At 38.6% G+C, this 27,284-nt stretch overlaps 2 protein-coding genes across 2 annotated transcripts; one reads left to right on the top strand and one right to left on the bottom strand.

Moving 5' to 3' along the window:
• Window positions 1-1,672: 1,672 nt before the first annotated feature.
• On the bottom strand, window positions 1,673-5,649 carry LOC148064114 (C-C motif chemokine 20-like). Its single transcript, XM_087810992.1, has 5 exons — window positions 5,512-5,649; window positions 3,862-3,952; window positions 2,165-2,282; window positions 1,994-2,105; window positions 1,673-1,935 (listed from the first exon to the last, which is right to left on the bottom strand). Exons 2-5 carry the CDS (start codon window positions 3,923-3,925, stop codon window positions 1,906-1,908), a joined length of 324 nt encoding a protein of 107 aa, XP_087667118.1. The 5' UTR covers window positions 3,926-3,952; window positions 5,512-5,649; the 3' UTR covers window positions 1,673-1,905.
• A 5,062-nt stretch (window positions 5,650-10,711) lies between these two features.
• ranbp3b (RAN binding protein 3b) lies at window positions 10,712-26,748 on the top strand. The gene is made up of 17 exons (XM_087811966.1): window positions 10,712-10,776; window positions 15,052-15,107; window positions 15,406-15,442; window positions 15,523-15,600; window positions 15,691-15,762; window positions 16,906-16,971; window positions 17,086-17,178; window positions 17,649-17,743; window positions 18,822-18,944; window positions 19,962-20,062; window positions 20,137-20,212; window positions 20,307-20,403; window positions 21,748-21,872; window positions 21,941-22,061; window positions 22,908-23,050; window positions 24,294-24,483; window positions 25,889-26,748. The coding sequence occupies exons 1-17, from the start codon at window positions 10,755-10,757 to the stop codon at window positions 25,930-25,932; spliced, it is 1,539 nt and encodes a 512-aa protein (XP_087668092.1). The 5' UTR covers window positions 10,712-10,754; the 3' UTR covers window positions 25,933-26,748.
• The last annotated feature ends 536 nt before the right edge of the window (window positions 26,749-27,284 follow it).

Raw genomic sequence — 27,284 nt, 5'->3', positions numbered from 1 at the left:
ATCTATCTATCTATCTATCTGTCTGTCTGTCTGTCTGTCTGTCTGTCCGTCCGTCCGTCCGTCCGTCCGTCCGTCCGTCCGTCCGTCCGTCCGTCCGTCCGTCCGTCCGTCCGTCCGTCCGTCCGTCCGTCCGTCCGTCCGTCCGTCCGTCCGTCCCTTTTTGTGTAGTATTTTTGCCTTTTAATTACTGTATATTATTTAAACTTGTATCTTTACTTCACCCCAGCAGTGGTATTTAGGTTGCTTTGGTGCTTTTTCTCAGACCAGAACGAAAACTATTATTTCTGACGTTTATCAGTCGCTTTCATACAATTCTCTGCTGTTTTATAACATTTTAATTTGCTCGTGTCACGTCAGTCAAAATAAACTATACTTATGATGATGTCGTTCCCAATAAAACGTATAGTCTTCGTTTCATTGCTTCAGTCATTACATACAAAATTGTTGAACTCGTTATAAAATTCCGTCAAGCAAAATTTTATACTTTTTTTTTATCATCTTTTCCTGGAAATGTCTCCTAAATTGAACAATTGCTCTGAGGTGGACTTTCACTCACCAGGAGTGAAATAAACATAACATTTATTTTATATTTGTTCTAAATAAGTGACTGAACTGTATTTTCTTTCGCTGTAGAATTGCAAAGAACATATACAGTAAACATGTGAAACATAAGTATTCAGTGTCTTGTACTCATTTACTCCTCTAACTACAGCAATGTGTAACTTTACTGTAGTTTTCAAAAGTAGTGTATAGTGCTTTTCTTGAGCATTTCAAGGAAGCGTCACTGAGTTCTGACCTTTTTTTTCATCTTGGAAAACACTGAGAGAATAAAGTGTCAAAATAAAAACATGACAAATGACTCTTGTTCATAAACGATGGTGTCAAGACTTGCTTTTGAGGAACAGACTAGATCTATTTTGAGTGAGTGTACTTTTGCAGCTTCTCCACTAGGTTTTGCAGTTTGCACTAATAGTTTTGATGTGAGAAAAGCACCAAAGCGACTGAGAAAAACTGTAATGATGACCTTGAGTTCAACATTTTTACTGCTAACATTTAGTGTATTTAGCTTAATTTTTTTGTTGTTTAAGTCTCTATCTCCAAGGGACTTATTGTATAAACAAAGCGGGGTGTGATTACAGCTGGCTGGAAGAGTGAAGCCATTATTATGTACACATATTTTGGTTCAAAACAAAAGAAAGCAGTTAAGACTGAGGACGAGAGGATACAGTGAATCAAGCAGCTTTAAAAGCTGATGTTTGGACATATTTTGGTTTGAAAACAAATGAAAGAAGTTACGACTGAGGACGAGAGGATACAGTGATTCAAGCCGCTTTAAAAGCTGATGTTTGGACATATTTTTTTGAAAACAAATGAAAGTAGTTACGACTGAGGACGAGAGGATACAGTGAATCAAGCAGCTTTAAAAGCTGATGTTTGGACATATTTTGGTTTCAAAACAAATGAAAGAAGTTACAACTGAGGACGAGAGGATACAGTGATTCAAGCGGCTTTAAAAGCTGATGTTTGGACATATTTTGGTTCAAAACTAAAGAATAAACTTAGTGTATTTAGTGTAATTTTTTCTTCAAACTTCGATCTATGTTAGAAATTCTTTGAATAATCATCAAGAGCGAAACAATGTTTTCCAGGATATATAAGACAGGAAATAAAACAGGTTTATTAAAAATGTCTTTAATAAAAAATCAACGGCTCATTTCAGCGCAAACACATTTAGAAAATCATCTTTTCGTCACATTCAACGAGGATATGAAACATCGAGATATGATCGACGTAGTTCACTGTGTATACATTGTAAAGCAATAAAAAAAGAAGGTGATTAAACACTTTGATCTGCAGTAAAAGTTAAAGTGAAAGCGGCGTCCACGAAGGTGTCGTCATGACGACTCAGGGCCTGAAGCTCTTCTCCTGGAACGACTGTGAAATAAAAACATCTTCAACGTCTTTGCCAACGAGGTTCGGATTCAATCGTCACCTTCGCGTAGAAGTTCTTGTTCCATCTTCTGTCCTCGATCTTCTCTATCAGCCTTTTTACCCAGGGTGCATCTGGGTCGCTGCAGAACTCCTTCCCTTTGCTGAGCCTGAAGCTGTGGACGGCGAGAGCGTTAGCGCCGGCGAGGAAACACTGACCCAGGATCGGACGTACATGACGGCTCTGACGTTACAGCCTCCGTCGCGCTCCTGGACCCGGAAGGACTTGCTGTGTCTCTGGATGCGTCGGTTGAAGCCTCTGGCGAACGACAGGCAGCAGTCGTCGTAGGAAACTGAACGAGAATCACAGACGAAAAAAACTCTCTTAACGTTGAAATATCGACATAAATTATCTTAAGCTCTGCCCACTGGAAGAGATGAAATCTTGTTGACCATAACCACACCCACTCTGCTGCGATTGGTCAAGCATGGAGGTTTGTCACCGCGCGTCGTCAATCCCGGAAGACTTCACCTCAAAGGGACTCATTGTATAAACAAAGCGGGGTGTGATTACAGCTGGCTGGAGGAGTGAAGCCATTATTACGTACACGTATTTTGGTTCAAAAGAAAAGAAAGCAGTTACGACTGAGGACGAGAGGATACAGTGACTCCAGCAGCTTTTAAAGCTGATGTTTGGACATGTTTTGGTTTCAAAGCGAATGAAAGCAGTTACGACTGAGGACGAGAGGATACAGTGACTCCAGCAGCTTTTAAAGCTGATGTTTGGACATGTTTTGGTTTCAAAGCGAATGAAAGCAGTTACGACTGAGGACGAGAGGATACAGTGACTCCAGCAGCTTTTAAAGCTGATGTTTGGACATGTTTTGGTTTCAAAGCGAATGAAAGCAGTTACGACTGAGGACGAGAGGATACAGTGACTCCAGCAGCTTTTAAAGCTGATGTTTGGACATGTTTTGGTTTCAAAGCGAATGAAAGCAGTTACGACTGAGGACGAGAGGATACAGTGACTCCAGCAGCTTTTAAAGCTGATGTTTGGACATGTTTTGGTTTCAAAGCGAATGAAAGCAGTTACGACTGAGGACGAGAGGATACAGTGACTCCAGCAGCTTTTAAAGCTAATGTTTGGACATATTTTGGTTTCAAAACAAATGAAAGCAGTTACAACTGAGGACGAGAGGATACAGTCGACTCCAGCAACCTAAAAAGCTTATGTTTGGACATTTTTTGTTTTCAAAATGAAAGAAAGTAGTTATAACTGAGGACGAGAGGATACAGTGAGTGGACTCTCCTAACCTCTCGTTCGTCCAGATTTCACAGCAACTTTATAAGGTAATAATTGTAAAACATGGTCATGATGAGAAACTTAAACTTAAACTTGAAAGATAACCCGGGGCTTTTTCCAAGATTCCAAACTACGAAAAATATTTAAAATGAAAAATTCAGAGACCGTGTTTTAATTAGTTTTGAACACGACGATCGCGACAGATTCTGAAAAAATGACGTGGAATGTGCTAATGAGATATAAAAAAAAGTTTGAGGACATTTTTTAAAGTCTGTAACTTGATAAATATTTGAGCTACAAAGACAAAGAAAAATAATGTATTACTTTTGTAGTAATAATAATAATAATAACACTTTCAGCCTTTTTAACCTTTTGTGGACGAGGTCCAAAAGTGTATATAGATATAAAATAATATATAATTATATAATAAAATATGTCTAGAGATAAAAAAGATACAGAGTAGTTGTAGTTTATGTAAACATTCATAAAGAGATTTTTCTCTTTAAACATCAGATGATGATGAAATATGTCCAGAGTTCAGATGTTATCAGACAATCTTTGGAACCGAACCAGCATCGAACCTGAGTTTCTGTACTTCAGGAGAAGCAGGAAGTGAAAGCTGGTCTCACCTTGAGCCCAGGCCACGCAGACGCAGGTGAGCAGCAGAAGCGCAAACAAGGTCTTGAAGCTCATCGTGACGACGACGGTGTCGCTGACGGTCTGCGAATGAAAGTGTTAGGATCTTATCTTTGGAGACGACCTCGCCCGACCTCTCGTCGGGACTTTGATCGCGGCAGGATTTACGACCGAATGAGAAAGTGTCTTCAGTGAAACTGTTGATAGAAGATTTACTGTAACTATAACTACTATAACTGGAAACCAAACTAACCTGCTGAACTTTCTCCTGATTCTGCTGCTGATAAAACATTTATCTGTTTAAAACACGACTACGTATGGAATAATACTTTCTAATGTCTAATTAGTAAAAGTACCGCAAGTAAAATTAAATAAACTTCTATTCCAACTACATGTTCCAAACAATGTCAAGTTAATGCAGTGTTGCTAACGTTTATTAGCATCTGTGCTACTTCTTTCTTTACTTTTAATGCTCATTTTATACTTTATTTAACGTTTTTCTTAACCATGTTGAAATATATACTCAGTAGAATTAAAAGAAGCGTTAAACAAACAATGTAAAGTTTATAGCGCGACCTGTGCCGTTAGCTAAACAAAAATGTATACGTAGCTAGCGCATGCTAACAGCATGTAAACGTCTTGTTAGTGTTAATCTCACGATTCATTAATGGAGTTTGATTTTTGACTGAAAAGAAACATGAATCGACTCTTTTCGTAACATTTGCTTCTACTTCTTTCCATTATATTATCGACTTTACTAGGTTATTAGTTAAAATTGTTATTGAATTTAAAGCCAGTCTTGTTTATTTTAACTGTTGTTATTATTCATATATTTGTGTGTATATATATATATATATATATATATATGAATGATACAATAAATTTAAAAAAAATATGTAGATGTAGATCAAGCTAATGGCTACATTCTAAAAACATTTATAGTAATAATAATAATACTAATTATGTATTGGTCCCTAATTATAATGGGGACCCCTGATCTAGCTAATGGCTACATTATAAAAAAAAGGTTTTAGTTAGTTTTAGTTAGTAATAATAATAGAACAAATTATACATTTTATTTAAGAGAGCATTTTATGATTCTCAAGGATACTTTTTTTTAAAGTTTAAAGTGAGAGACGATTATTTTAAATAAGAAAATAAAACCGCGTAGTAAAAATCAACTTGAAAAAAGAAAATTGACAAGAAAAGTTTACAATTAGTTTAATTTGTGAAAATTTAACTTAATTTAATTTATTATAATTCAACAAGAGAACATTAGGAGAATATATATATTTATATGAATTATATATATAAAATGAGTTGACTTTGTCATACAGTTTCTATATTATGCATTAATAGTCAAAGTACTACACAACATTTAAACATTTTTATGATTGATTGATGAGAAAATCTTCTGATATCAGCACTAATGTCAGTTATTAAGGTTGTTTTAAGACACAAATCATGCATTTTCTTCTATAACACACTTTTGTTTTCTAGTACTTGTAAAAGTAGTTGTTACAGAAGTTGTGTAATTGTGCAACATTCCTCCGTGAAGAAGAAAAGTTGTGACTGAAAGAGTTGTGTTGAAAACTCTGACTCTGAGACTCTAAAAACCTTGTTCTTGTAAAAAAAAAACTCACCTGTGGATGTTGGTGGACGTCTGTGCAGCCTCGTCTGAGCTGAAAGTGTGATCGCGGCACAATCTTATAAAAGCTGCTTTGGCTTCCGGCCAAGTATCATAATACCGTAAACGCGTCTCACCTTTGCACCTGCGCTCTTTTCTCTTTCTTTTTTGTCTTCGCACGAGTGATTGACAGGGATTCTTTGTTTGTTGAGACACGGCGTTCCACATGTGCTGATCACTTGATCCTCTGATTGACAGGTCCAGAGTGTCGCAACATTTCTATCACCGTCTTCATGATTGTCCGATATTTACTTATTTCTGAGGAATAAAAGGATGAGGAACCGAGGATTGCATTTTTACTTATTTTTTTCCCACAAATTACCATCTGGATCCTCGAGAATTCTGAAGAATCTGTCACTCGCTGTGTAGAGAGAAAAGCAGAGAAAAGTCTTGAGAAAACTGAATAAAAGCAAGAATATAGAGCAAAAGAAGGAAAAACATTATTGGGGGACCATTTAACAAAAACACTCTTGCGCTCTTGGCTACATAAAAACTCTTTGTTGAATTCTTGTCGCATTATTGAGATTAAATTCTCACAAATTAAACGTTTACTGTCATTCCCTATTTTTGTTGATTTTATGCAACAGGTTTTTACCATTTTATTGTCTTATTTGATTTAATTGATTATCACTTTTCCCTTAAAAAGTGTCCTTGAGAGTCATAAAATGCACTCCTAAATAAAATGTATAATTTGTTCTATTATTATTACAATAAAACATTTTTTTATAATGTAGCCATTAGCTAGATCAGGGGTCCCCAACTATTTATACTACACCTATGACTGGTTTAATATCGACATTATAGAGACGACTGTCGTCATGATTGTCCGATATTGACTCTGAGGAATAAAAGGATGAGGAACCAAGATTGCATTTTTACTTTTTGTTTTTCCCAAATAACCATCTGGATCCTCGAGACTTTTGAAGAATCTGTCGCTCACTGTGTAGATAAAGGCTCCCTTTCCTGCTCACACCTTCTGTTGGTTTGGCAGTAGTAGATTATAATTAGGGACCAAATTTTAGATAAAAACAGTAAAAATAAATCATAGAGTTTGTGTTTTAAAATCAGAATGAGAAACTTTTATTATTTAAAATTAAATAAAAATCAAATAAATACTAGTCAAATAAAAAAAAAGAGAATTAGATTAAAAATACTCATGGTTTTTACTCTTTTTCTCACGTTAACAAGTTAATTTTCTGAGTAAACTTGACTAAAACAATTAACTTGACATGTCAAGAGTCAGAGACTAATGTTACTTCCTCTTTCTTTCAAAATAAAACACCTTTCAGACAGTAATAATCATTTAAAATTGTCAGAAAGACTTTGAATTTGATTAATACTTTTCCCCGTATGATGAATTAACACTAACTTCCACAGTGCATTATGGGAAGTATCAGTATCTTGTTGTGACGTTTGTTAAAAGCCGTTTGATAGATGACCCTGGACACCCGATCGTGTTCCTCCTCAGGCGTCGTCCTGGAAAGTCCAGCCAAGCGTCTCGGGGCCCTGGTCCCGCTCGGACCTCCCTCGTCGTCGGGTACGCCTCGGTGCATTTGATGCTCGCCGCGATTACCGCGATCTGTTTTCTCATAAAGTGGCGTTGAAGTGTTGCGACATGATGGTCTGCTGCCAGAGCGCGACGGCAACTCAACGACTTTCACTTTGTGAACAAGTGAAGGAACGAGTCCAACGATCTGTCGAACTTGACTTCGGCGCAAACACAACAGTCGCTCGACCACAAACTGTGCCAACGATGTTTCGCAATCTTTGGTTACGACACGTAGAAGAATGTGTCGCTACAAACTGAGTCGAGTTCTCTTCGAATATACACCGACGGACAATTTAAGCAATTTAATGAGATAACATTGACGAGCTAATGGCTACAGTCAAGAAAACCCTTCAGTTCTTTAGAAATATGTGCAAACTTGAAGATTTTTGGTTTGGAAATGTGAGTTATTTACACCATTAAAGATGTTTCAACAAAAGATATCTCCCTCGGACTAATGGCTACATTAAGAAATTCCTTTTTTTTGTTTTTATTATATTTTTATAAATAAAAAATCCAATTTAGAAATTAGATTTTAAACAAATTCAAGTTTAATCTAAAGGTTGATCCCAGGAATGAGCCTCCTGGCTCAGCTCATACAAGCTTAATTTATATATTGTTCATTAATGTTTATGTTCGTTCGGTTTCACCCGATAATTTGAGACATTTTACGTCAAATATTTAAAAAATATTCATCAAAATATCTCAGCAAGAAAAATATTAAATGAGTTTATTTTAATGATTTACTAAATACACCACAATTTTCTTGCACGATTAGTTCATTAAGTTTTAGGATTAAAAAGAGTGAAAATAAAGTTAAATAAAAAAATTAATTAACATAAATAAACATAAATATACAAATAGACATAAATAACATTTTTATTTACAAAGCACCCGTTAGTGCAACGTGATCCACAGCCTCCTGGCTCAGCTCTAACAAGCTGAAACAAGATCTTGTTAAAACCTTTGATTAAAAAGCCTTCTTTCTTATTTATTCCAGGTATTCTGTCGACAATATTCGCTGCTGATCCTCATGAGGACGTGGACACGACGATGCAACACGTGAGGGAAGCGTTCGCCTCCGACGCCGCCGATGAATGAGGTCGCGGTTGAAAGTATCGCCGTGGGTAACGCACGAGGGTCCCGGCAGGTAACAACTCAACTCCTGCACATGCCGGAGCTTGTTCCTCCGACGCCTGAAGACAAATGTGCTTCGTTCCCAAAAAGTTGAGCAACACAAACTCTCATAAAGTGTGGCTCTTTCAAGAAGGAGTGGCTATATAATCATTAACGAAAAAGATTGTAATTATTGGATCAAACAAATGCCTTTTTTTATTGAACAAAAACACATGTCATCTTGAACAATACAACCTCCTGTTTAAACATTAACTGCTATTCACGTTACTGAGGAAATGATTGCACGAATGTGGGCGAACAAATCTACGAACAACAACTTTTTCTGGCTTTTACAGAAGAAAAATGAGCAAATACTTTCTCAAATCACATGTGAAAGTGTTTGTAGGAAAGTTTTTCTCAAAATATGGACAACAAAAGTAAACTTATATTAATAATAAAGTGCATTAACATCTCAAACAACCTGGTGCAACATGTAATGTCCAGTATCTGTTAGTGTTTTTAACTTTAAACTCTGTTATGCAGCCACAACTAGTCCAAAAATCACCTCTAAAAAATGCTGAAACTCTGGTGTTTCTTTTCTTTTTGACTCATTTCTGCTTTTTAATCGGTTTTCTTCACTCATCACTTTGTCGCGGAGGAAACGACGAGTGTAGCCAACTAGTGGCCGGAGGTTTAACTGCAGCATAATCGTTTATAAACGCTGTGAATATTTGGTGGTGAATTAATCGAATGATTGTCTTTTACACACACTATTGAAATATAAACCATAAAATAAACATTGGAATAAAACTAAAAATTGTATTTAAAAGGTAATTAAAAAAAAAATCTATACAGACATATTGAATATCGATACAGTATCGGGAATAAAAACTTCGTCATATATCGTTATAGCGATATTTTCTTACTCCACTAATATTTAGCGAAAAGAATTTATGTCCAAACATCAAATCGAGAATCTGAGAAAAAAGAATATAAGTGTAACCACCGCTTCATCACAAGGTCCTGAAAATAAAACATATTTTAATATAAAGTTTACAGTGAAACTAGAATCCAAAAGTTTTTGAAATGCTCTCGCGGGCCCACACAGGTGAGGGACACACTGGAAAGGTCACCAGTTCACACTGATAAACATACCTTTAAACTCATTGTCTACGAGAAATGAAGATTGAATCTCTTCAAATACACGTTTGCCCTCTAGTGGAGAGTGTGGATCTAAATAAACAATCATTTGAGTTAAATCGTGAATTTATTATATATTATTTGTAATTGTATTACCATTATTGTTTTACATGTACACGTTATATACAGTGTATGGAAGGATAATGGTTAAACAAATCAAATTAAATCGTATCTGGGAGATAAAGTTGAAACAGAAGAGGTCAAAGTTCATTTAAATGAAACACTAAATTTAAAAAAAGAAGAGACACATTAAGTATAAAAATAAAACAAGGGAAAATCGTTACAGTATCAGCAGCACACGATTATTTACAATGAATCTATGTAAAGAAAAGAGCATGTATTGCATTATTGAAGTAAGGTTTATTCTTCAGCACAACGATCAACACACAAAGACACATAAATACACACAGTACACATATTAAAATGACTAACAAAAAACTTCATTAATAAATAAAATATTAATTATAAACAATAAGATAATAATGAAAAGAGTAAAATTATAAATAAAGCAATGATAAATAATTCAACAACAATAATAACACAGAGTGTAATAACAAGTAAATATGTGTAGTATTGTCGAGTACTTGACTCTGGTGTTGTGATAGTGTAGTAACAAGGATATATGTGTAGTATTTTCCAGTACTTGACTCTAGTGTTGCAGAATTTACAGACCACATGACTCTTGGTCATGTAACTTCTTTAATTTGTTTTCAAAACAAAATATATCCAAACATTAGCTTTAAAAGCTGCTGAGGTCACTGTCTCCTCTCGTCCTCAGTTGTAACAGTTTTCATTTGTTTACGAACCAAAATATGTCCAAATACCAGCTTTAAAATCTGCTGGACTCACTGTATCCTCTCGTCCTCAGTCGTAACCGTTTTCATTTGTTTTCGAACCAAAATATGTCCAAAAATCAGCTTTAAAAGCTGCTGGAGTCACTGTATCCTCTCGTCCTCAGTCATCAGCTTGTTCAATGTCAATAAAAACAAAACTCCGAGTTAACAGAGCAAATGTAAGGTCAGTGTGACCAAGACATTTAGATGTTGGTTCAAAAAATACAATACATTTAAGTATATTTAACTTAATGATGTCATACTGAGTTAAAACAAAAATAAAAACTAAAACGTTATTCAAATTTTCTTAAAATTTCCAACGTAACATGGAAACAAATAACAACAAGTTTTATTAATTCTACTTGTATTATTATCACCACTGACGTGCGTGTGTGTGTGTGCGTGTGCGGCGGGTCGCGCGGGGGGTGACCCGCGGCTCGTGCGCTCCTGCCGGGTCCGTGTTATCTGCGCGGTGGGTTGTGGGTGTGTGAGCGTCGAAGTAAAATGGCGGACTTGGCAAACGAAGGTGAGTGAGTGGCCGTGAAAGGAAAACAAAACAAAACCACGGGCCCCGGTAACGTGTCCCGCGAACCACCGGCACCTCCGGGGGACGCCGCGGGCTCACATGACCCCGCGCTCGGTGACATTTCCGCGGGCGTGGAAGCGTCGTGGCGCCGGGTGAGACTCCTGCGTTAGCATGCGAGCTATCGCTGCTAGCGCTTGGGATGCGTGTATTACTTGGAAAGCGTCGGGAACCATCGCCGTTGCTAGACGGCAGCCGGCTATTTATAGTCGGCATGTTTTTGCCATTCCAGGTCACCAACATTCTATTAAACCGTGTGTGGAGGCTTTAGTTACCGCCGCGGAACTACGACTTAAATGCATTTATCTGCGTGTCGCGGTGAACCGTGACTTGTTTGTGGGGTAATATTTAGAAACGACCCCCTTCTTAGCTCGTTTGTTTTAGGCGCGCAGAAGCGACACCGCTCGCTCCTGGACCTGCTTCTCGTCCCCGCCTCGCTGGAACATAACCGGGTCAGACCGTCGATTCCCCGTATAAGCCTCGGCTTATCCCGGGGATCCCTTGTTGTCATCGCGCGTTATCCGAGATGACTCATGCGAGCACCGGGAGCGTTAGCATCAGTAGCCGCTAAGCTACAACCGGTGGCGGCGTCTATGCGCTGGAGCGAGGCAGCGTTGTGTCTGTGGGTCCAAAACATATCGATGTACCGCGATATTTGTGTCACGATACCGTATCGAGATATTACAACAATTTAACTTTTGCTTTTTAAGCTCTGGGCCTTCAAATAATATTTGTATCAAACTCATTGTATAGTTTATTTTAGAATTGGAAATACTTTATTGTCATTCAAGTATCCATAAGTGCTTTTCGTTGCGATTTTCATTCTAGATAAAGTTTGGTAAAAGTTCAAAGATATAATGATGTATGTACATTGGAATAAACAAAGTGCCAAAAACGGATTACAATGGAGACAACATTGAAAATTGCGCATAAATAAATCAATCAAACCACAACAAAAAGTGCTATAATAAGACCGATGTACAACCAATACGATCTTGCAGTAGATTCAGATGTGCATCATTTATCTAGTGTGTGAAAGTGTGTATCTGAGACTGGAATGGGGATCAGTTGGAGTTTAAAATATTAATACTATATCTATATAATGATTGTTACATTTCAATTAAGTGCATGAAAGTAGAACGATTAGATATATTTATTGACAGTTAAAGTGAGGGTTCATTCAAGTAGGGTTCATTATTTTTTGTTGTTGCATTTAAATTTTTGGCTGCTGGATGTCATTAGGTCTTCTGATGCTAAAGGAAGAATACAAGCCGGTGAGACCCAGTGGTGACTGAGGATGAGAGGATACAGTGACTCCAGCAGCTTTTAAAGCTGATGTTTGGACATATTTTGGTTTGAAAACAAATGAAAGCAGTTACGACTGAGGACGAGAGGATACAGTGACTCCAGCAGCTTTTAAAGCTGATGTTTGGACATATTTTGGTTTGAAAACAAATGAAAGTAGTTACAACTTCATCAAGAGTCATGTGGTCTGTAAATTCTACAACACCAGAGTAGAGTATTACTCGACAATACTACAAACAAACCCTGGATTCTACAGTATTGCAATATATCGTATCGTTGCCCCTGTATCATGACGTGTATCGTATTGCTATATTATTGCTAATACACAGCCCTAGTTGTGTCATTGGATTTAATTGAAAAAAACCTTAGAAATTATTGTAGTTTGTGATTCATATTTGGTATGATGTGTAGATGGTTGGTTGGATATTACAAATATAGGTCACATGACTAGCATGCCAGGGAATTGTTGTGTATATTTGAAAGCCATGCAGTGACGTTGCAATTTGTTTGATGATTATTTTAGTGACTCTGATTTTTATACCTGCTCAAAGTCACAGACCTGCCCAGACAGAGAAGGACCTTTTCTTCGTTATTGGATCACGACGACTGTGTGAAGGTGACTTAAATGACTTTAATAATTTATTTGAATGACTAAGTTACAGCTTCAAACACTACGTTCAGAGAGTCTGTCTTTATTAATGGTGACTGATGGTGAGATGACTCGCACCAAATTATCATTTTATATTGAAACCCAATGCTGTTCGTGTTGCACGGTACAGATGGTTGTCGTTTGAATCCCTGTGCTCTTCGGCCGAGTCTTTACTGCTTTAAGTCTAGCTTTGTAAGGGGATTCGGATAAACGCATTAAGCCTGTGTCCTCTGATCAGTGACTTGCATAGGTGATGATGTCCAACGTTGTGTTCGCCCTTCATGGTCGATCAATCTCACCTCTTTAATGCTGTCAGTTCTGGCCTGTGAGGTCACATTATGATGCCAACCTATTATGAGGGGAAAAGATCCAAGCAAATAGAAAAATATTGCTTGTGAAAGTTAATCACTGGTTTCAATAACCTTAGGATATGCCACCAAACTATTTATTTTTAATTTATTCGTAAATTAACCCAACCTTACAAACCTAGTCAAATGAGGATTTTACTTAGTGTGAATTATTACTGCTTCATAAGACTAGGGCTGGGTATTAAACTTGTTTTTGTGCCATCGACCCAAATGCTTTGTTGGCACCGAAAGATGAAGCATGTTTGGTATTCGTTACAAAGTTCTGATGCACAAAACTTGATAATGTGATTTCTCTGGAGAATAACTAAGGCCATCAGATGAATTTGTTACTTTTTAGGACGTTTTTTTTTTGCACTGGAATTTATTGGATTATTTACAAGATTACACGATTTGTACTATGTTTAATGTCATTTTCTTTTTGTTACAGTAGATCTTATGAATTTTGTTGTTTAGAAATAATCCTTTTATGAGCCGGAATCAAAGCGAAGGTATTGGTGTCAGAATTGGAGTTTTTTCGATCGATGAGATGGTAAACAAGTTTTTTATAAGCTACCTGCAGGGAAGTCTGATGGGATGAAATTCAATCCACACTTGTGAGGCTACTGCCCTAAAACAACTGTCAATGAAAACGCCTTCAAAGCACTTCTCTGTCCAAATTTGGGGATAAAAACTATGACAGTATCTCGGCTAAAGATGCATTCCAATCCGGAGTCTGTTGCCCTCATTGCTCATTAGAAGCTCAAAGTATAAATGTGTTATTATTCCTTTTCAATTGGTTTGATGCTTCCTCCCCAATGTCAAAACGCTGCTGTGGAAAAGTTTGGTATGTGACGGTTGTTGGAGGGGCTGGAATGGTGCCTGTTGTCTCCACCACAACATTTTGGTTGTGAAAGAACTTAACCAAGCTTGTTATTTTTTTCAAGTTATGTTTTAACTTTTCGTCCATGCAGCTGCAGATGCTTATTTAACAGTAACTTGACGGGTACAGAGACCAGTGGAGCCACTTTTTGTGTCTCCAAAAGAACCCGGGTGAAGGGTATAAGTAGGTTTCTGACCTTGTAGCTCTATCTAGCAGTATTATCACATGCTGAGGTCCAAATTGATCAAATAACTTCCTGTAGAGGAACAAATCTTCTGCTACTGATAATGATGATGATGATGCGTTATTATTAATAATCTGATGGGGAAGTCCAAAGAATCCTTTTTAGAAAAAAAAGTGTCGTCTTGAAGAGTTTTATTGTGATGTAGTTGTCAAATATTTAGACAAAATATGACTTTGTTAAAAGTTATCCGTGTGACATGTGTATTTTAATTTGCTGATGTTGTGTAGGTAAAGTCACTTTACCAACAGCGAAAACTTAAGTTTGTTATAAAAGTTTCCTTGTTTTGTGTTTGAAAATCTTTCAGCCCTAATTGAAAAAAGCCTAGAGACATTTGCTGCACACTGTCCACTCTTAACTTATTTTCCGGAAGTGAAACTGTTCTGCTGATGACATTTGGTCAGATAATTTAAAACCAAATTGCTTAGTCATGGTGTTAGCGCATTGACACTCCCCATGAAACCATTTTGCATGGAAAGTGAAACTTATTTTTGCCCAAAGCTTCTGATAATGGAGAAGGACTCTTTTAGTTTTATACTTCTTTTTAAAATACTTTTTTAGTAAGAAAACATTTTACATCCCATAGCAGCTCCTCACAGACTTTACAATATAAAGTACTTTATTGGACTCTTGATATTAAAGCCTCGGTCTTCAAGTTTCCTTGAGGGATCTCGATGTGTTAGTCTTGGATTATCTCCGCTGAACGAGATGGTCACGTGTTACATTGTAAACTAACCGGTTTGGTTTTACAGCAAGTGAATTCCTGAGTGGTTAATTCCAATGTTTTTCTCCACAGACAAGCCTGCCATAGCGCCTCCTGTGTTTGTTTTCCAAAAAGATAAAGCACAGAAGGTAAGTTATTTTCTCTTTGATGATCCTTTAGAACTAGATTCTATTTTTAGATGATATCAAGGGCAGATTCTTCTCCATGATGCTTATTTTTCTACTCGAAATACTTAACAATGTTTATTGTTTTGATTTATTCCATGAAAAAAAAAACTGAATCACAAAACTACTAAATATAGTTATTTTTAAATCGCTAGCACAAGCGACGTATAGCAGAGCAGCTCTGCTGCGAAACATGCTGCAGCTGAAGTGGGGGATTATACGTGTTCTGTAATCTGTTTTAAGAGTGTTTCCTTCTCTGCAGCGTTCTGCTGACGGCTCGAGCGCCGAGGATGGAGAAGGTGACTCACTTTCAGAAATGGCCTAATTACTCCCCGGTCACCACAGTTCAATCGCTAACCGTCTCCTCCGTGACTTCCAGATTCAGACAAAGAAGAGGGAAGCTACTGCCCCCCTGTCAAGAGGGAGAGGACCTCGTCATTCCCGCCCCCACATTCTGGTACGGGGGATTCCTCGGTTTTATTTTTACTTTGTGCCCGCTCCCCATTGATTTGTATGCCGAGTCCAATGCCTGCTCGCTACTTTGCAGTTTCCAAGAACAACGTGTTCATGCCCTCGAGTTTCAGCCACTCTCCGACTGGGAATTCCGACTCGGAGCCAGGTGAGATCTTGAAGTTCACCGTGTGAATGTGTGGCAATGAATTAACGTCCGGCACACTGAGGGATGTTGACTACTTTACAACAAGACTTGTTCTCTTTTATTTACCCTTTATAGAAGTAAAATATCAACAAGTCAGAGTTTAGTTAACCTGAAATGATCAACCTCCTATACCTCAGTCTTCACACAGGTTAATGTACATTTAATCTATTTATTCAAAGTTAAAGTAATCCTATTATGTGCATCACAAATAGGCTTTTATAGTAGATATGATATACAAGTGGAAAGTAACATTATACGCATCATTTCGTGGCACAAACCAAGAGGTTCCACTTTTCAGGCACTTTTTGTAAGACTGCCTTTGTGACCCTGGTCTAGAAAAGCGCTCTTCAAATATTACTTACTTTAGCTGTGCAGTGGTCATCCCACCTGTGACGCCATTTGTAGCACACACTATAGAAGATGGATGCACCAGAGCAAACCAGAATGTTGATGTATAATTTTAGAAAGTCATAATTTGGGCTGAAATTAGATTGTGAAATGTAAACTAGGGTTAAAATTATTTAAAAAAAAAAGAATTGACTAAATGTTCTCAAATGTATTCAAACGTCAAATGACTTTCTTTAACGACTGACTCACCGTCTCTTTCCACCCTCGGTGCAGAAGTTAAGCTGTCAACATTTGATTTGGTCGTGAGAAATGTGTAATAACATGAAAAAGTGTCGGCATACAAAGTTATCATAATTTAAAATGATAAATTCACATATAGATTAAAAAAAAATCACTTGCAGCTGCGTCTTCATGAAACCATTTGTTCATGATTTAAACTTTTTTTATACTAGCATCTATTCCGTCAATGTAATTGGTCCTCAAACACCAGAGAACATTGAGGCGGAGGAATGACAGTTTTACAAGCCGTTTCTGCTTCACGGCCACTTAAAAGGCCACACACACACACACACTCTCACACACTCGCTGGTGAAGTCACTGAGGTGGAGACGCAGATGTGAATCAGAGGCTGTCGAGTTCATGTGTCGAGAATGACTTGAGATCTGTCCATAGACATGACAAGGGTGTGTGTAGGTGTTGGAGCCACTTCAACAGTTATGTATTGTTTAATAAATTATTTCAATGTTTGTCTCGCAGAGGAAAAGCCAGTGGCGTTTCGCTTGAAGCCTCCGACTCTCATACACGGACAAGCACCCAGTTCAGGTGATGGTTTCTCCTGTTGTTGCCGAGTCCCAGCTAGTTGTTCTCTACGTAAAACGTCATATGAACATCCGTAGAAACCCAAAAAAAATCATATCCGTAATTTGCCACTTGCAGGCGTCCCAAGTCAGAAACCCAAGGAGCAGCAACGCAGTGTTCTCCGCCCAGCAGTTCTTCAGGCTCCGCCCTCAAAATCACATTTAGAGTCCAGTAAGTTTTATTAGCATAATCTCAAATGTGTAACGCTAAAGACAATTTTTAGTGTATATCAAGACACTTGGTCACCACAGTTCCCTTTAGATTTCACAGTACTAATCCAACCACAGATGTAGTTCAAATATGCCTCCTGACAAAAGTTAGCGTCCAGTGTCCTGACTAACCTTTGACCTATATGAAAATAGTTCCTTCATCAGGCAGAACTTCTAACAGATATTTTCTGCCGCCTCATTTCCTGTGCTATTGTTTACCCTGTTTCTGACTTTTAAATGTCAGATGTCCTCCGGCCAAGCTCGTCTCCGAGAAGTTTATCAAGCTGTCGCTAAATACCGGGATTGTTTTCAGGAAAATTTAATGATCCATCTGTGGTGTCGTTAAATAATGGTGCTTGTAAAAATTCCCGTTTGGTTTCGAGTCACTCGCTGACGGACGTCCTCCACCTTTCATCCTCTCTTCTCCTCCAGACTCGAGTTGTGGTACCAACGGTGTGAAAAAGTCGTCGGATGGAGATCAAGGAAGTCTCTTCCTGAACAACACAGAGCACTCGTCAATATCTCAGGTCTGATCCTTCTCCTCGGTGAAATCGGCAGCTTTTATGAAACCGCTTGTGTCGCCTGCCATGAAGACGACTGGACTGTCCTGGTTCTGAAAACATATTGTTTTCTAAACTCATGAGGGACATGCTAGTGACTAAGAATGGTATTTAATTTGGATGAAAACGACTTTGGAACGTTGTGAGTCATAGACTTCATCTTTTCCACCACAGTGACACTTGTTTATAAGGAACAAAGTAAAATATGTGAACTACTGTGAAGCCAAATACATTCTTGCATGCAGGAGTTTTATTGGCCACTTCTTGGACAAGTGACGGTGAAGACTTGTTGATGGTACGAATGTGTTGTTGTTACTTGTCAGGTGACGGAGGTTATCAACCCTCTTTTGATTTCATATATTTTGCTCAGCAGCCGAGCACAGATGCATCGATGCTCATTTAGAAACCCCATCACTCGGCAGCGACGTGTCCTACAAAACTATGATTACTTTTGGCTCGTATCAGAGGGAGGACGGGGTCGGTGTGAAAAATCTATCCTTCCATTCAGTTCAAGATCAAAAATTAACTCGACAAACTTTCATGTTGTTATGACGAAGTGGCTTTGAGTAACACAAGGTGTTTAGACGAAGGTATCTCGTGGGCCTCAGGGGTCAGAAACTCAGTCACTCAAGGGGCTAAAATATTGAGGCATTCTTAGTCGACAAACGAGAAGTATTTAAACCAAAATGTCTCAAACCCAGTTATGAATCTTGATCCTTCTTAAAAGTTTGATCTCAAATGGATGTTTGTCCTTCACAATATACTCAAATTTCTTCTGATGTCATTTTACTGTTATCATAAGTCTATGTATAATCTGTATCTTAGCTTATCTTAAATACTACTGATTTAATATGAAGGGGAACTTTCCATCTACTTTGATTTTAAGCGAATCATCCCGTAGTCCACGTAAAATGAAGACGTGCTGTTAGTCAAAATGTTGGGACATCTTCATCGTACAACCTCGAGGAATCCAGTCCTTGTGTTTTATGTGCTCGAGCATCAGTCGATTTAAAGTGTGACCTTGATTTTCTATTTTTACGCACAGAAATGTGGGGATGAGGAGGACGAAGGAGGCGAGGACAAAGATGGAGCAGAGAAGGGGGAGAAGAAGGAGGGCGACGTAGCAATATCTTTTGTGTTTGGTCAGAATATTAAAGACAGAGCAAAGGTATTTGTCTTTCAAGTTGATTCAATGTCTTTACTTTGTTGTAGGGCTGCACCATATTGGAAACATGTGCGATATCAATATAAATGCGATATTTTTTTCAGCCGTGCACAAGAGCGAGTACTGTAGTGGAGGTCTGGGGGTATAGAGAAGGAAAACGATGCAATATTTCCCTTTTGTTTCCGTGTTTCGGCGGCAAAATGATGGTAGAAAAATATCTCTTATAACGCTCAGGTTCGCGTGACTTGCATGTGTTTCCCGCCAAACTGAGCGACATCAGAGAGGAGCCGCCGGCGCGTCGCGATATCACCAAATCAATAATAAATCTACCTCCTTGTACACACACACATAACACTTTATAAATGACGCTAACAACTGAGCTTGTTAGCATACGGTGAAGACGCACACGTAACACTCTATAAATGACGCTAACAACTTAGCTCGTTAACATACCGTGAAGAGGGACACATAACACTTTATAAATGACGCTAACAACTTAGCTCGTTAGCATACAGTGACGACGGACAGGTTTGTTTGGAAGTTCACGATCTTATAAGAAAACAACTGAGACGAGATGAAAAGTTCTTACAATATGTTGCTTTAACAAAGGAGGTTGAAAGAGACGAGTGACTGGATCACTAGTGTTTGACTAGATCATAAGTTAGTATTACTTCCGTGGATATACTGAGCAGCGCCTGCAAGACTTGTCACCATAGCAACCGAGCCTAACAAGCTACAACGCACAGTTCACAGACAGACTGAGACGTAAACAACAACGAGACATAGAAGTACAAATTGACAACTTTAAAGAACGTGACACTGATTGTTCAAAGTGCATTTAAGATATGATTGATTTATACAATAAAAAAATATAAATTATTGCACATGTTTTCAATATTCATATCGCTCGTGCCAATACCACGATTTTTTTCAATATATCGTGCAGCCTTACTTTGTTGGTTTTTATTTCTTCTTCATATTGGGACCAAACTTCTGGATAATTGTCCGTGTCTTCCTCAGTTGGACGTGAACAACACGGAAGAAAAGTTTAAAGCTGGAGTTCCAGCGGACGGTCAATCCGAGGGCACTAATTATTTCCTACAGTACATCTCGACTCCAAGGTAACGCCACGACAACAGATGATTTTTTTTCGTCTCATTTCCCTGCTCCTCACTTTGATGTTTGTCCTCATCAGTTCAAAAAACGCCACAAACAGTACAGACAGTGGGGCGAAGTTTGTTTTTGGGCAGAACATGTCGGAACGAGTTCTGGTGAGTGGACGCAGCTTGTCGTGCCGAGTCTCTGCTTTCCGTTGCGTCCGTTTGTCCCAAATTGAGCTTGAAAGTGTTTTCTCTCCGTTCCCAGAGTCCACCTAAAGGTGAGGCTGCAGCCGAAGAGATTAAAGAGATTTTGGCGCCCCCTGTGTCAGAGCCCTCGTCACAGGAGCCCACGCCGGAGAAGGGTAAAGACTCTCATTTACTGTCGTCACTGAAACATGTGGTTTAACTTGAGGAATACGTTTGTTGCAATCACGATCTTTAATGGAGCTCTGATCTGGACTCACGGATCACATTTGACTTGTGTAGCCTGTTCAGGTTAATTGATCCTGAGAAGCAGCACATGTTTCTGGTTCTTGTTCCGACGGCTCACATGCTGGACCCGCATCTGAGGGAATGAACCGGCGACATTTGATATTCGAACGCTGATGTGGTTTAAAGGTTGTCAAGAGGTTAGCGCAGAGAAAAGGATGCTTCCTGGCATTTGTCTAAACTTGGTTCGTACAGCTGCGCGACAGATGCTAACAACATGTCTAGCAACAGCGAGTATTCTTCACCAAACAAGCAGAAGGTTTGCATGATGCGGTGAAGTGTTCATGTGAACTTGTGTTGTCACAGTAACAGTTGGAGGTTCATCTGGTTTTGTACAACATAGTTCTGACTCACGTTTGTACGGCCTTGACACAAAAATAAAGGGGCGAAAAGTATAAAAACGGGTAATATAATATAATAATAATTATTTTTATTATATTTGAACTGTTATTTAAAAAAAAAAAAAATTGTTTTATTTTAGAAAAGCAAGTTTTTTTTCCCATATATTTGTTTGTTTTGAGGGTCAATAAATAGTCACAAATTAACAAACGTGCTTAAACAAAAAATTGACAGACATATTTAGAAAATAGTAATAAATAACAGAATTAATTAATAAAATAAACTGATTGTTTTCTACTTGTTTTTCTGACCTGATGAGGGCAATATAAGTACAGTCAAGGGCCCCCACGTGGCCCCTGCCACACAGGCTAGCCTTGGTCACATGATACAAGATGAAAATGTTTCTAAAAAGAATAGTCATTAATTCCTTTATTGAATAAAAAATACTGATATATAAAGATATTTTCTTCCCTCTTACATAAGCAAGAGTGTAAAGCATGCAGTCAAACTCACTCAAAACATTTATTTTAATACCATAACCAGTTAAATGTCAATGTCTTTTATTTGTTTGTTCTTTCAAAATACACTCCTTTTATTTCACAAAACAAAAATAACTTTAGGAACCGAACAGTACAAATCACCAAAAGCAAACAGTAATGCCACAGTTGAAATAAAGTAAATATCATGATAAAAAAAGTTCCAGTTATGTTTTCAGGGTTTTTATTTTTTATTTAGAAGATAATTTTCTTCATCAAACTCATACTTGCACAGTAAAAAAAAACAACTCCCAAGAGCCTGAGTAAATGAACAATCTTTCATTTTATTGAAATGTTTTTAAACAGTTTTTTCGTTAGTAATTTTGCACCCTTGTGTTGCAGGGAACAGCGTGTCGGAGTCGCTGGAGGAGTCTGCAGCAGCGTACACCAAAGCCACAGCCAAGAAGTGCATCTTAGAGAAGGTCGACGTCAAAACCGGAGAGGAGTCCGAAAGCAACGTTTTACAGGTAACTGGGAAAAACGTGCTTCAGACCAGCAGGACTCGATCTCAAGTTTGTACTCCATGTATTTTCAGATGCAGTGCAAGTTATATGTATTTGAGAAGACCGCCCAGTCGTGGATAGAAAGAGGTCGAGGTTTACTCAGGCTCAACGACATGGCGTCAACAGACGACGGCTCGCTACAGTCCAGGCTTGGTAAGTGTTCGTTCTTCATGATTATTGAACACATTTGCTCAAGAGAACCATATGCACTTGATTTAAATTTCCTTAAAACCACTTGGTTGCATAAATCCTCACAGAAGACTATACAAGGGATTATAATTCACTATAACTTAGTTTATTTTTGTATACAACAATTATACTTTATCACCTTTGAGACCCATTTAATTACTATCTCCATGTTTCCTGGTCTTTAGCTTTTCATCAATGTCAACCCGCCTGATCCATTACAGCCACGATGAAACACTTTTACACGCTACACAACATTTTAATTTAATTTTAACTAATTTTGTACTTTATGTAGAAAGAGTTTATTTTGGCATATAGCCTAGTGAAGTTTTCCATAAACAAAAGAGTAGAAAGAAAGTAAAATAATGGTTAAAATTACACTTGATAGTGAAAGGAAACAACAATAACATACTGTCACTTGTGTTGTTTTGGGCAAATTAGTTTAGTTAATTATTTAATACCTCAGTTGGAAAGAAAATAGTTTTCACATTAGCACTCATATTTTTTAAACCAGTTTTATTTACCATTTTAATAATATCCTCTGATTTGTAAAAAGATGAAACGGGTCACATACACTGGTAAATTGAGCTTTTCTCTCAGTGTATTTGTGTGATGATTTGTGAAACAATCGGATAAGTGTTAACTGAGCTCCAACAATACAAACTCGTTATCCCTGCAGTACTCGTAATCGGCCACTAGAGGTCGCCCTATGGGCGCCTATCGTTCCTGTGTACACGTCGTAACTTTCTGTTAATTAACGTTTATTTGCGAACGAGTCGGAGATTGAAGGTGTTTTGTCGTCATGTGCCGCAGTGATGAGGACTCAGGGGAGCCTCCGGTTGATCCTCAACACTAAACTGTGGCCCCAGATGCAAGTGGACAAGGCCAGCGACAAGAGCGTACGAGTCACTGCCATGGACACCGAGGACCAGGGAGTCAAGGTCTTCCTAATATCAGTACGTACAGATGATTCTCCTCGAGGACACAATCGTCTTTTCCATCCATTTAACTCCATTTCTAAGAAACACTTAAGCACCCCCCCCTCTATAAACACACAGACAATAGGAACACGATGGTCTTATCGTTCGTTTTTCCATTTCATCAGGAGTTGCCGGGCATGTGGCGTTGTTTGCATGTCTTCCATGTTACGGCTCTTTCTCCGGTTCTGGATGTGGTTTAAACTTAATTTCTCGAGTTTCAATCCCTGGATGTTTCTCATCAAGTCGTTATAAAATCAACATCATGTGTTTCTACGACGATCTTGTATCGTTTCTGTCTCTTCGGTCCGATCGACTCGACGACATGTTACGCTTTTATCTTCTATATCAAGGCGCTCCGACCTTTTTTTGCACAGTGGGCCGGTTTATTAACATTAAAAATAAATCGTGCAGACATCGTTATACTCGTTTTCTCCGGTTTACATTTTTATTTTCTAAATCAACTCGATTGAAAACGAGCGTCTCTACGTGTCGAGTCACTGATTCATGTTATTAATTAATGTCTACCATCTTTTTTTAAATTGTGGTGTAGTTTTGAGACTCTATTGACAGCGACGCCTCAAGCGTTTGTAAATGATTATTAAAAGAAATGACAAGTAAAATGGTTTAATTCATAAATAAATAAAATTATACTCGTACAGGGTTTCAAATGTTCTTAAATACCAAAATAAATATAGTGCAGTTTCGTAGTATTACTCACCAAAGTGGAAGCCTTTTTTTAAATGTGAAAAAATAGAATTGATACGTAAGATTTAGGTTGATATTTGAGAAAATTAAAGTATTTAAAGTGCCTTATAGTCTGAAAAAAATGCACTAAATGAAAGTTTTGTTGGATAAAATATTGTACCTTTATGAATTTGTGTTGTGTGTTCTCCCTTTCATTCTTTGATCTGTACTTCCACCACAAAAATCCTATGTTGTTTTCACAACACTTGGTATTAAGATTCTGAAGAATACGTTTTTCAAATGTATATCATAATTGAAAGGGAAGAGATTAGGAGTTCGTTGTTGAATGGAATGAATGGAGGCGACACCTCTAGTGGTGACACAGTGCAACTGCAATTGGGGAAAGGTTTCTGTTCCATCAATTTCTATTAGATTTATGGTTCGTTTGTGGCCCGGTACCGGTCCCAGTGCGGGGACCTCTGTTCTGCATTGCTCCCGTGTGACCGGGGTCATGACCTTGTGTGTTGTGGTGCAGGGTAGCTCGAAGGACGTCGGGCAGCTCGCCGCGGCGTTGCATCATCGCATCCTGGCCCTGAAGAGCCGAGTGGAGCAGGAGCCCGAGACCCCGACCCAGACCATCCCCGAGGCCGAGGTACCGCAGTCCAACGAGGAGGACAGCGACGAAGAAGAGAACGCCTCCGCGTCCACCTCCACTCCGGCAACAAGTCAGTGTTTTTTATTGTGTTAAGAACCGTCGCCTCGTTGAGAAGCATCTTTACTTGTAAGAACAATCTTCTGAACGTCTTCCATCCATCTTTGGAGTCCGTGGTCCCCGAATATGAAGCTATTTTATGGGTTTAAATTAGCAGGAGTCGGAAAAAACATTTTAAAGTCACACGTTTCTGTCGCGCTGAAGTTCTAGTTCCTCACTGTGGACCATGAGTCTGGTCTGAGGTCCTCAGGTTTATTGACATTTATGCAAAAAGTGTAACGTAAACCTTATTCGTTCTACTCGCCCTCATTCCTTTTTAGAGTTATAGACAACAATGTTTGTTCATTTTAATGTAGCGACTGGAGCTCAGTTGTCTTCATCTTCGTCCAAAAAGACACCTAAAAACATCCAAATACTGCTCGTCTGTAACGTCGCTCTTGGATTGAAGCCTCGACAAGAGAAGAATTGTTCTGTTAAAAACTTAAATAATCTATACTTAAGTTACACAAGTCCTTATTTGAAGCTTGTTTTAGCGGAAGATCCCAGTCTCTGTGTTTTACTCATTCAAACACATTTGGTCTGGAATCTTCCACTAAAACAAGCTTCAAATAAAGACTTTTTTCTTATCCCTTGTTTTGTCTCTGGGTCAAAGGTCAACGACCTCCATGACTTCCATAAATGCATATGCAGTGGTGGAGATTGTTGACCTTTGACCCAAAGACGACACAAGGGTTACCACAAACGGCTTTTGTTTCGGGGGCCTTTGGGTCACCTTGACCCAGAGATGACACGAGGGATAAGAAAAAAGTTACACAGTAATTATTTTTATTAGTGGTTGTTAATGATTGGAAATATATTCTTTCTTTCACCTTCAGGTTCCTTAAAAGGTTCTTTTGAAGACGAGTCAAATAACTAAATAAATAAATGAGAAAAAACAAAACTTAATGGATGTAAAAATATTCAAGATAAAGGGATGAGAAAAACAAATGCAGTGCAAAGAAACCCACAAAGTACACAAGTAAAAAAAGGAAATAATTTGTCTAGTTTCAAGGTCATCAGGTCGATGATGTGAGTCCAATAAGATTATATTTTAAGGATTTATTTAAGAATGTCCTTATTGATCGATCGATCGATACTTTATTGATCCCACGGAGGAGAAATGATTTTGTCCTGCAGCAGCAACAACACATTAATCTGTACAAACATCTATAATAAAGTTTTACCTTACCTTAGACGTAAAAACAATATGACGTCAAATCAAAATTCTTCCTCTAAACGACTCTTAACTTTCACAATGAAACTTTATCCTCTTAGTTTTCTTCCCACAACAACAACATCATCATCATCATCATGGTCGTCGTCGGCGCGAGTCACATGAGCATCACATGTTTGGATGAACACGCGTGTGTCGCCCGCAGGTAACTCTGAGGCGGCAGAGAGCCAGACGGCCGCGAGCACATAGCGTCTTTACGCCGGAGAAAAAAAACGCCGGGATGCGATTTCACTCTGCCAGGCATCTCTATGGACAACCCCTGGACCAACACGGTCCTCCAGACCAGTACTTTTTTTTTTTTTCTTTTTTTTTTTTTTTGGATATTAGAAGTCTAGCTCCAGGAATCTAACCCTCGTGCCGGAGTGTCTCACCCAAAACCTCATCCTCATACATGGAGTCGGTTCTCTCCTCCTCCCCCCCCCCCGACCTCTCCCTGTTTTTTGTGTTTTTACTTTCTTTTTTTCTACTCCCCCCTCCTCTCCCCCCCGATGGCAAAAAAAATAAAGACTTCAAATCTTTGGTTTGGGACTTTTCTGCTCATCATATTGATGAGCGTAAGGGTGCGCTCCTCTACATTTGAAAGTACGGCACATGTCGAGACTGCAGTTTCTACTTTGGGACCTTTTTACTCGCCCGAAACCCTCCAGGTCGTCCAGAGGAGGCTTCACCCCCCCCTCGCCCCCTCCTCGCCCCCTCCTCGCCCCCTCCTCGCCCCCTCCTCGCCCCCTCCTCGCCCCCCCCACCTCGAGTGTGTGACCGTCGTCTAGTCCGAGTCCTACACCCGGGTCCCCCTATCCCTCGCCCCCCCCCCACCCAACCCAACCCCTCCTTCATCCCAAACATTACTATCTTTTTGGCAGATGTAATTTATTTTTGCCGTCATGTTCCAGGAGGCGTCACTTCGCGTCATGACTCTGCGCCAAAACCAACCCAGTTCTTCATCACTAGCAGTTTGTAACGTTTCCTATTGACATATAATATAGTGAATAAAAGACTGAAACAAGATCCTGCTATCATGATTGACGCTGTCACGAGAGGGCGAGACACGTTCGTCAACATCCCAGGGCTTTTATTGTGTTGATACATATTTTTATTTTGAAATATACAAACTTTTTTTTTTTTTTATTTCATTGTTGATTGAAGTTTTTTTTTGAGTGGAAATAACTGTAATCCCCGTTTTTTGACTGTCATGTACATTTGAATATATCATTATTAAGTAGCGCGTCCATGTTTTCTCCCCCCCTCCCAAACTCACCCCTTTACAAAATAAACCTTTTTGGACTTTTGAGCATCTGTGAGAGAAAAGCTTCTTCTGACGGGGATGAAAGTTTTGTTTCATCTTTGCAAATCTAACAAGGCTTTTATTGTGAAAATCTTAAAAAACATGAGGGCTCAACCTGAAGCTGATCTTTGGTGACGTTTTATTTCCCAACGTTAGGGCTGAACGATTTTAGATTTGGATTCTTTAGTGATCATAACATGTGACACATCTTCCTTATTACGAGGAGATTAATTGATTAATATAATTGATTTGAACAAAA

The sequence above is a fragment of the Callionymus lyra genome, chromosome 16 (assembly GCF_982586985.1).
Source record: "Callionymus lyra chromosome 16, fCalLyr1.hap1.1, whole genome shotgun sequence".
Taxonomy (NCBI): domain Eukaryota; kingdom Metazoa; phylum Chordata; class Actinopteri; order Syngnathiformes; family Callionymidae; genus Callionymus; species Callionymus lyra.
This window is presented reverse-complemented; position numbering and strand designations above follow the sequence as displayed.

Bases quoted from the DNA above. Each gene is read 5' to 3' on its own strand.
- LOC148064114 (XM_087810992.1), bottom strand. From the start codon at position 3,925: ATGAGCTTCAAGACCTTGTTTGCGCTTCTGCTGCTCACCTGCGTCTGC. The intron at 2,283-3,861 runs GTGAGACCAGCT...ATTCTCGTTCAG, and splicing joins CTGCGTGGCCTGGGCTCAAG to TTTCCTACGACGACTGCTGC. The intron at 2,106-2,164 runs GTACGTCCGATC...CGCCGTCCACAG, and splicing joins TGTAACGTCAGAGCCGTCAT to CTTCAGGCTCAGCAAAGGGA.
- ranbp3b (XM_087811966.1), top strand. From the start codon at position 10,755: ATGGCGGACTTGGCAAACGAAG. The intron at 17,179-17,648 runs GTAAGTTTTATT...CTTCTCCTCCAG, and splicing joins AAAATCACATTTAGAGTCCA to ACTCGAGTTGTGGTACCAAC. The intron at 20,063-20,136 runs GTAACGCCACGA...TGTCCTCATCAG, and splicing joins CAGTACATCTCGACTCCAAG to TTCAAAAAACGCCACAAACA.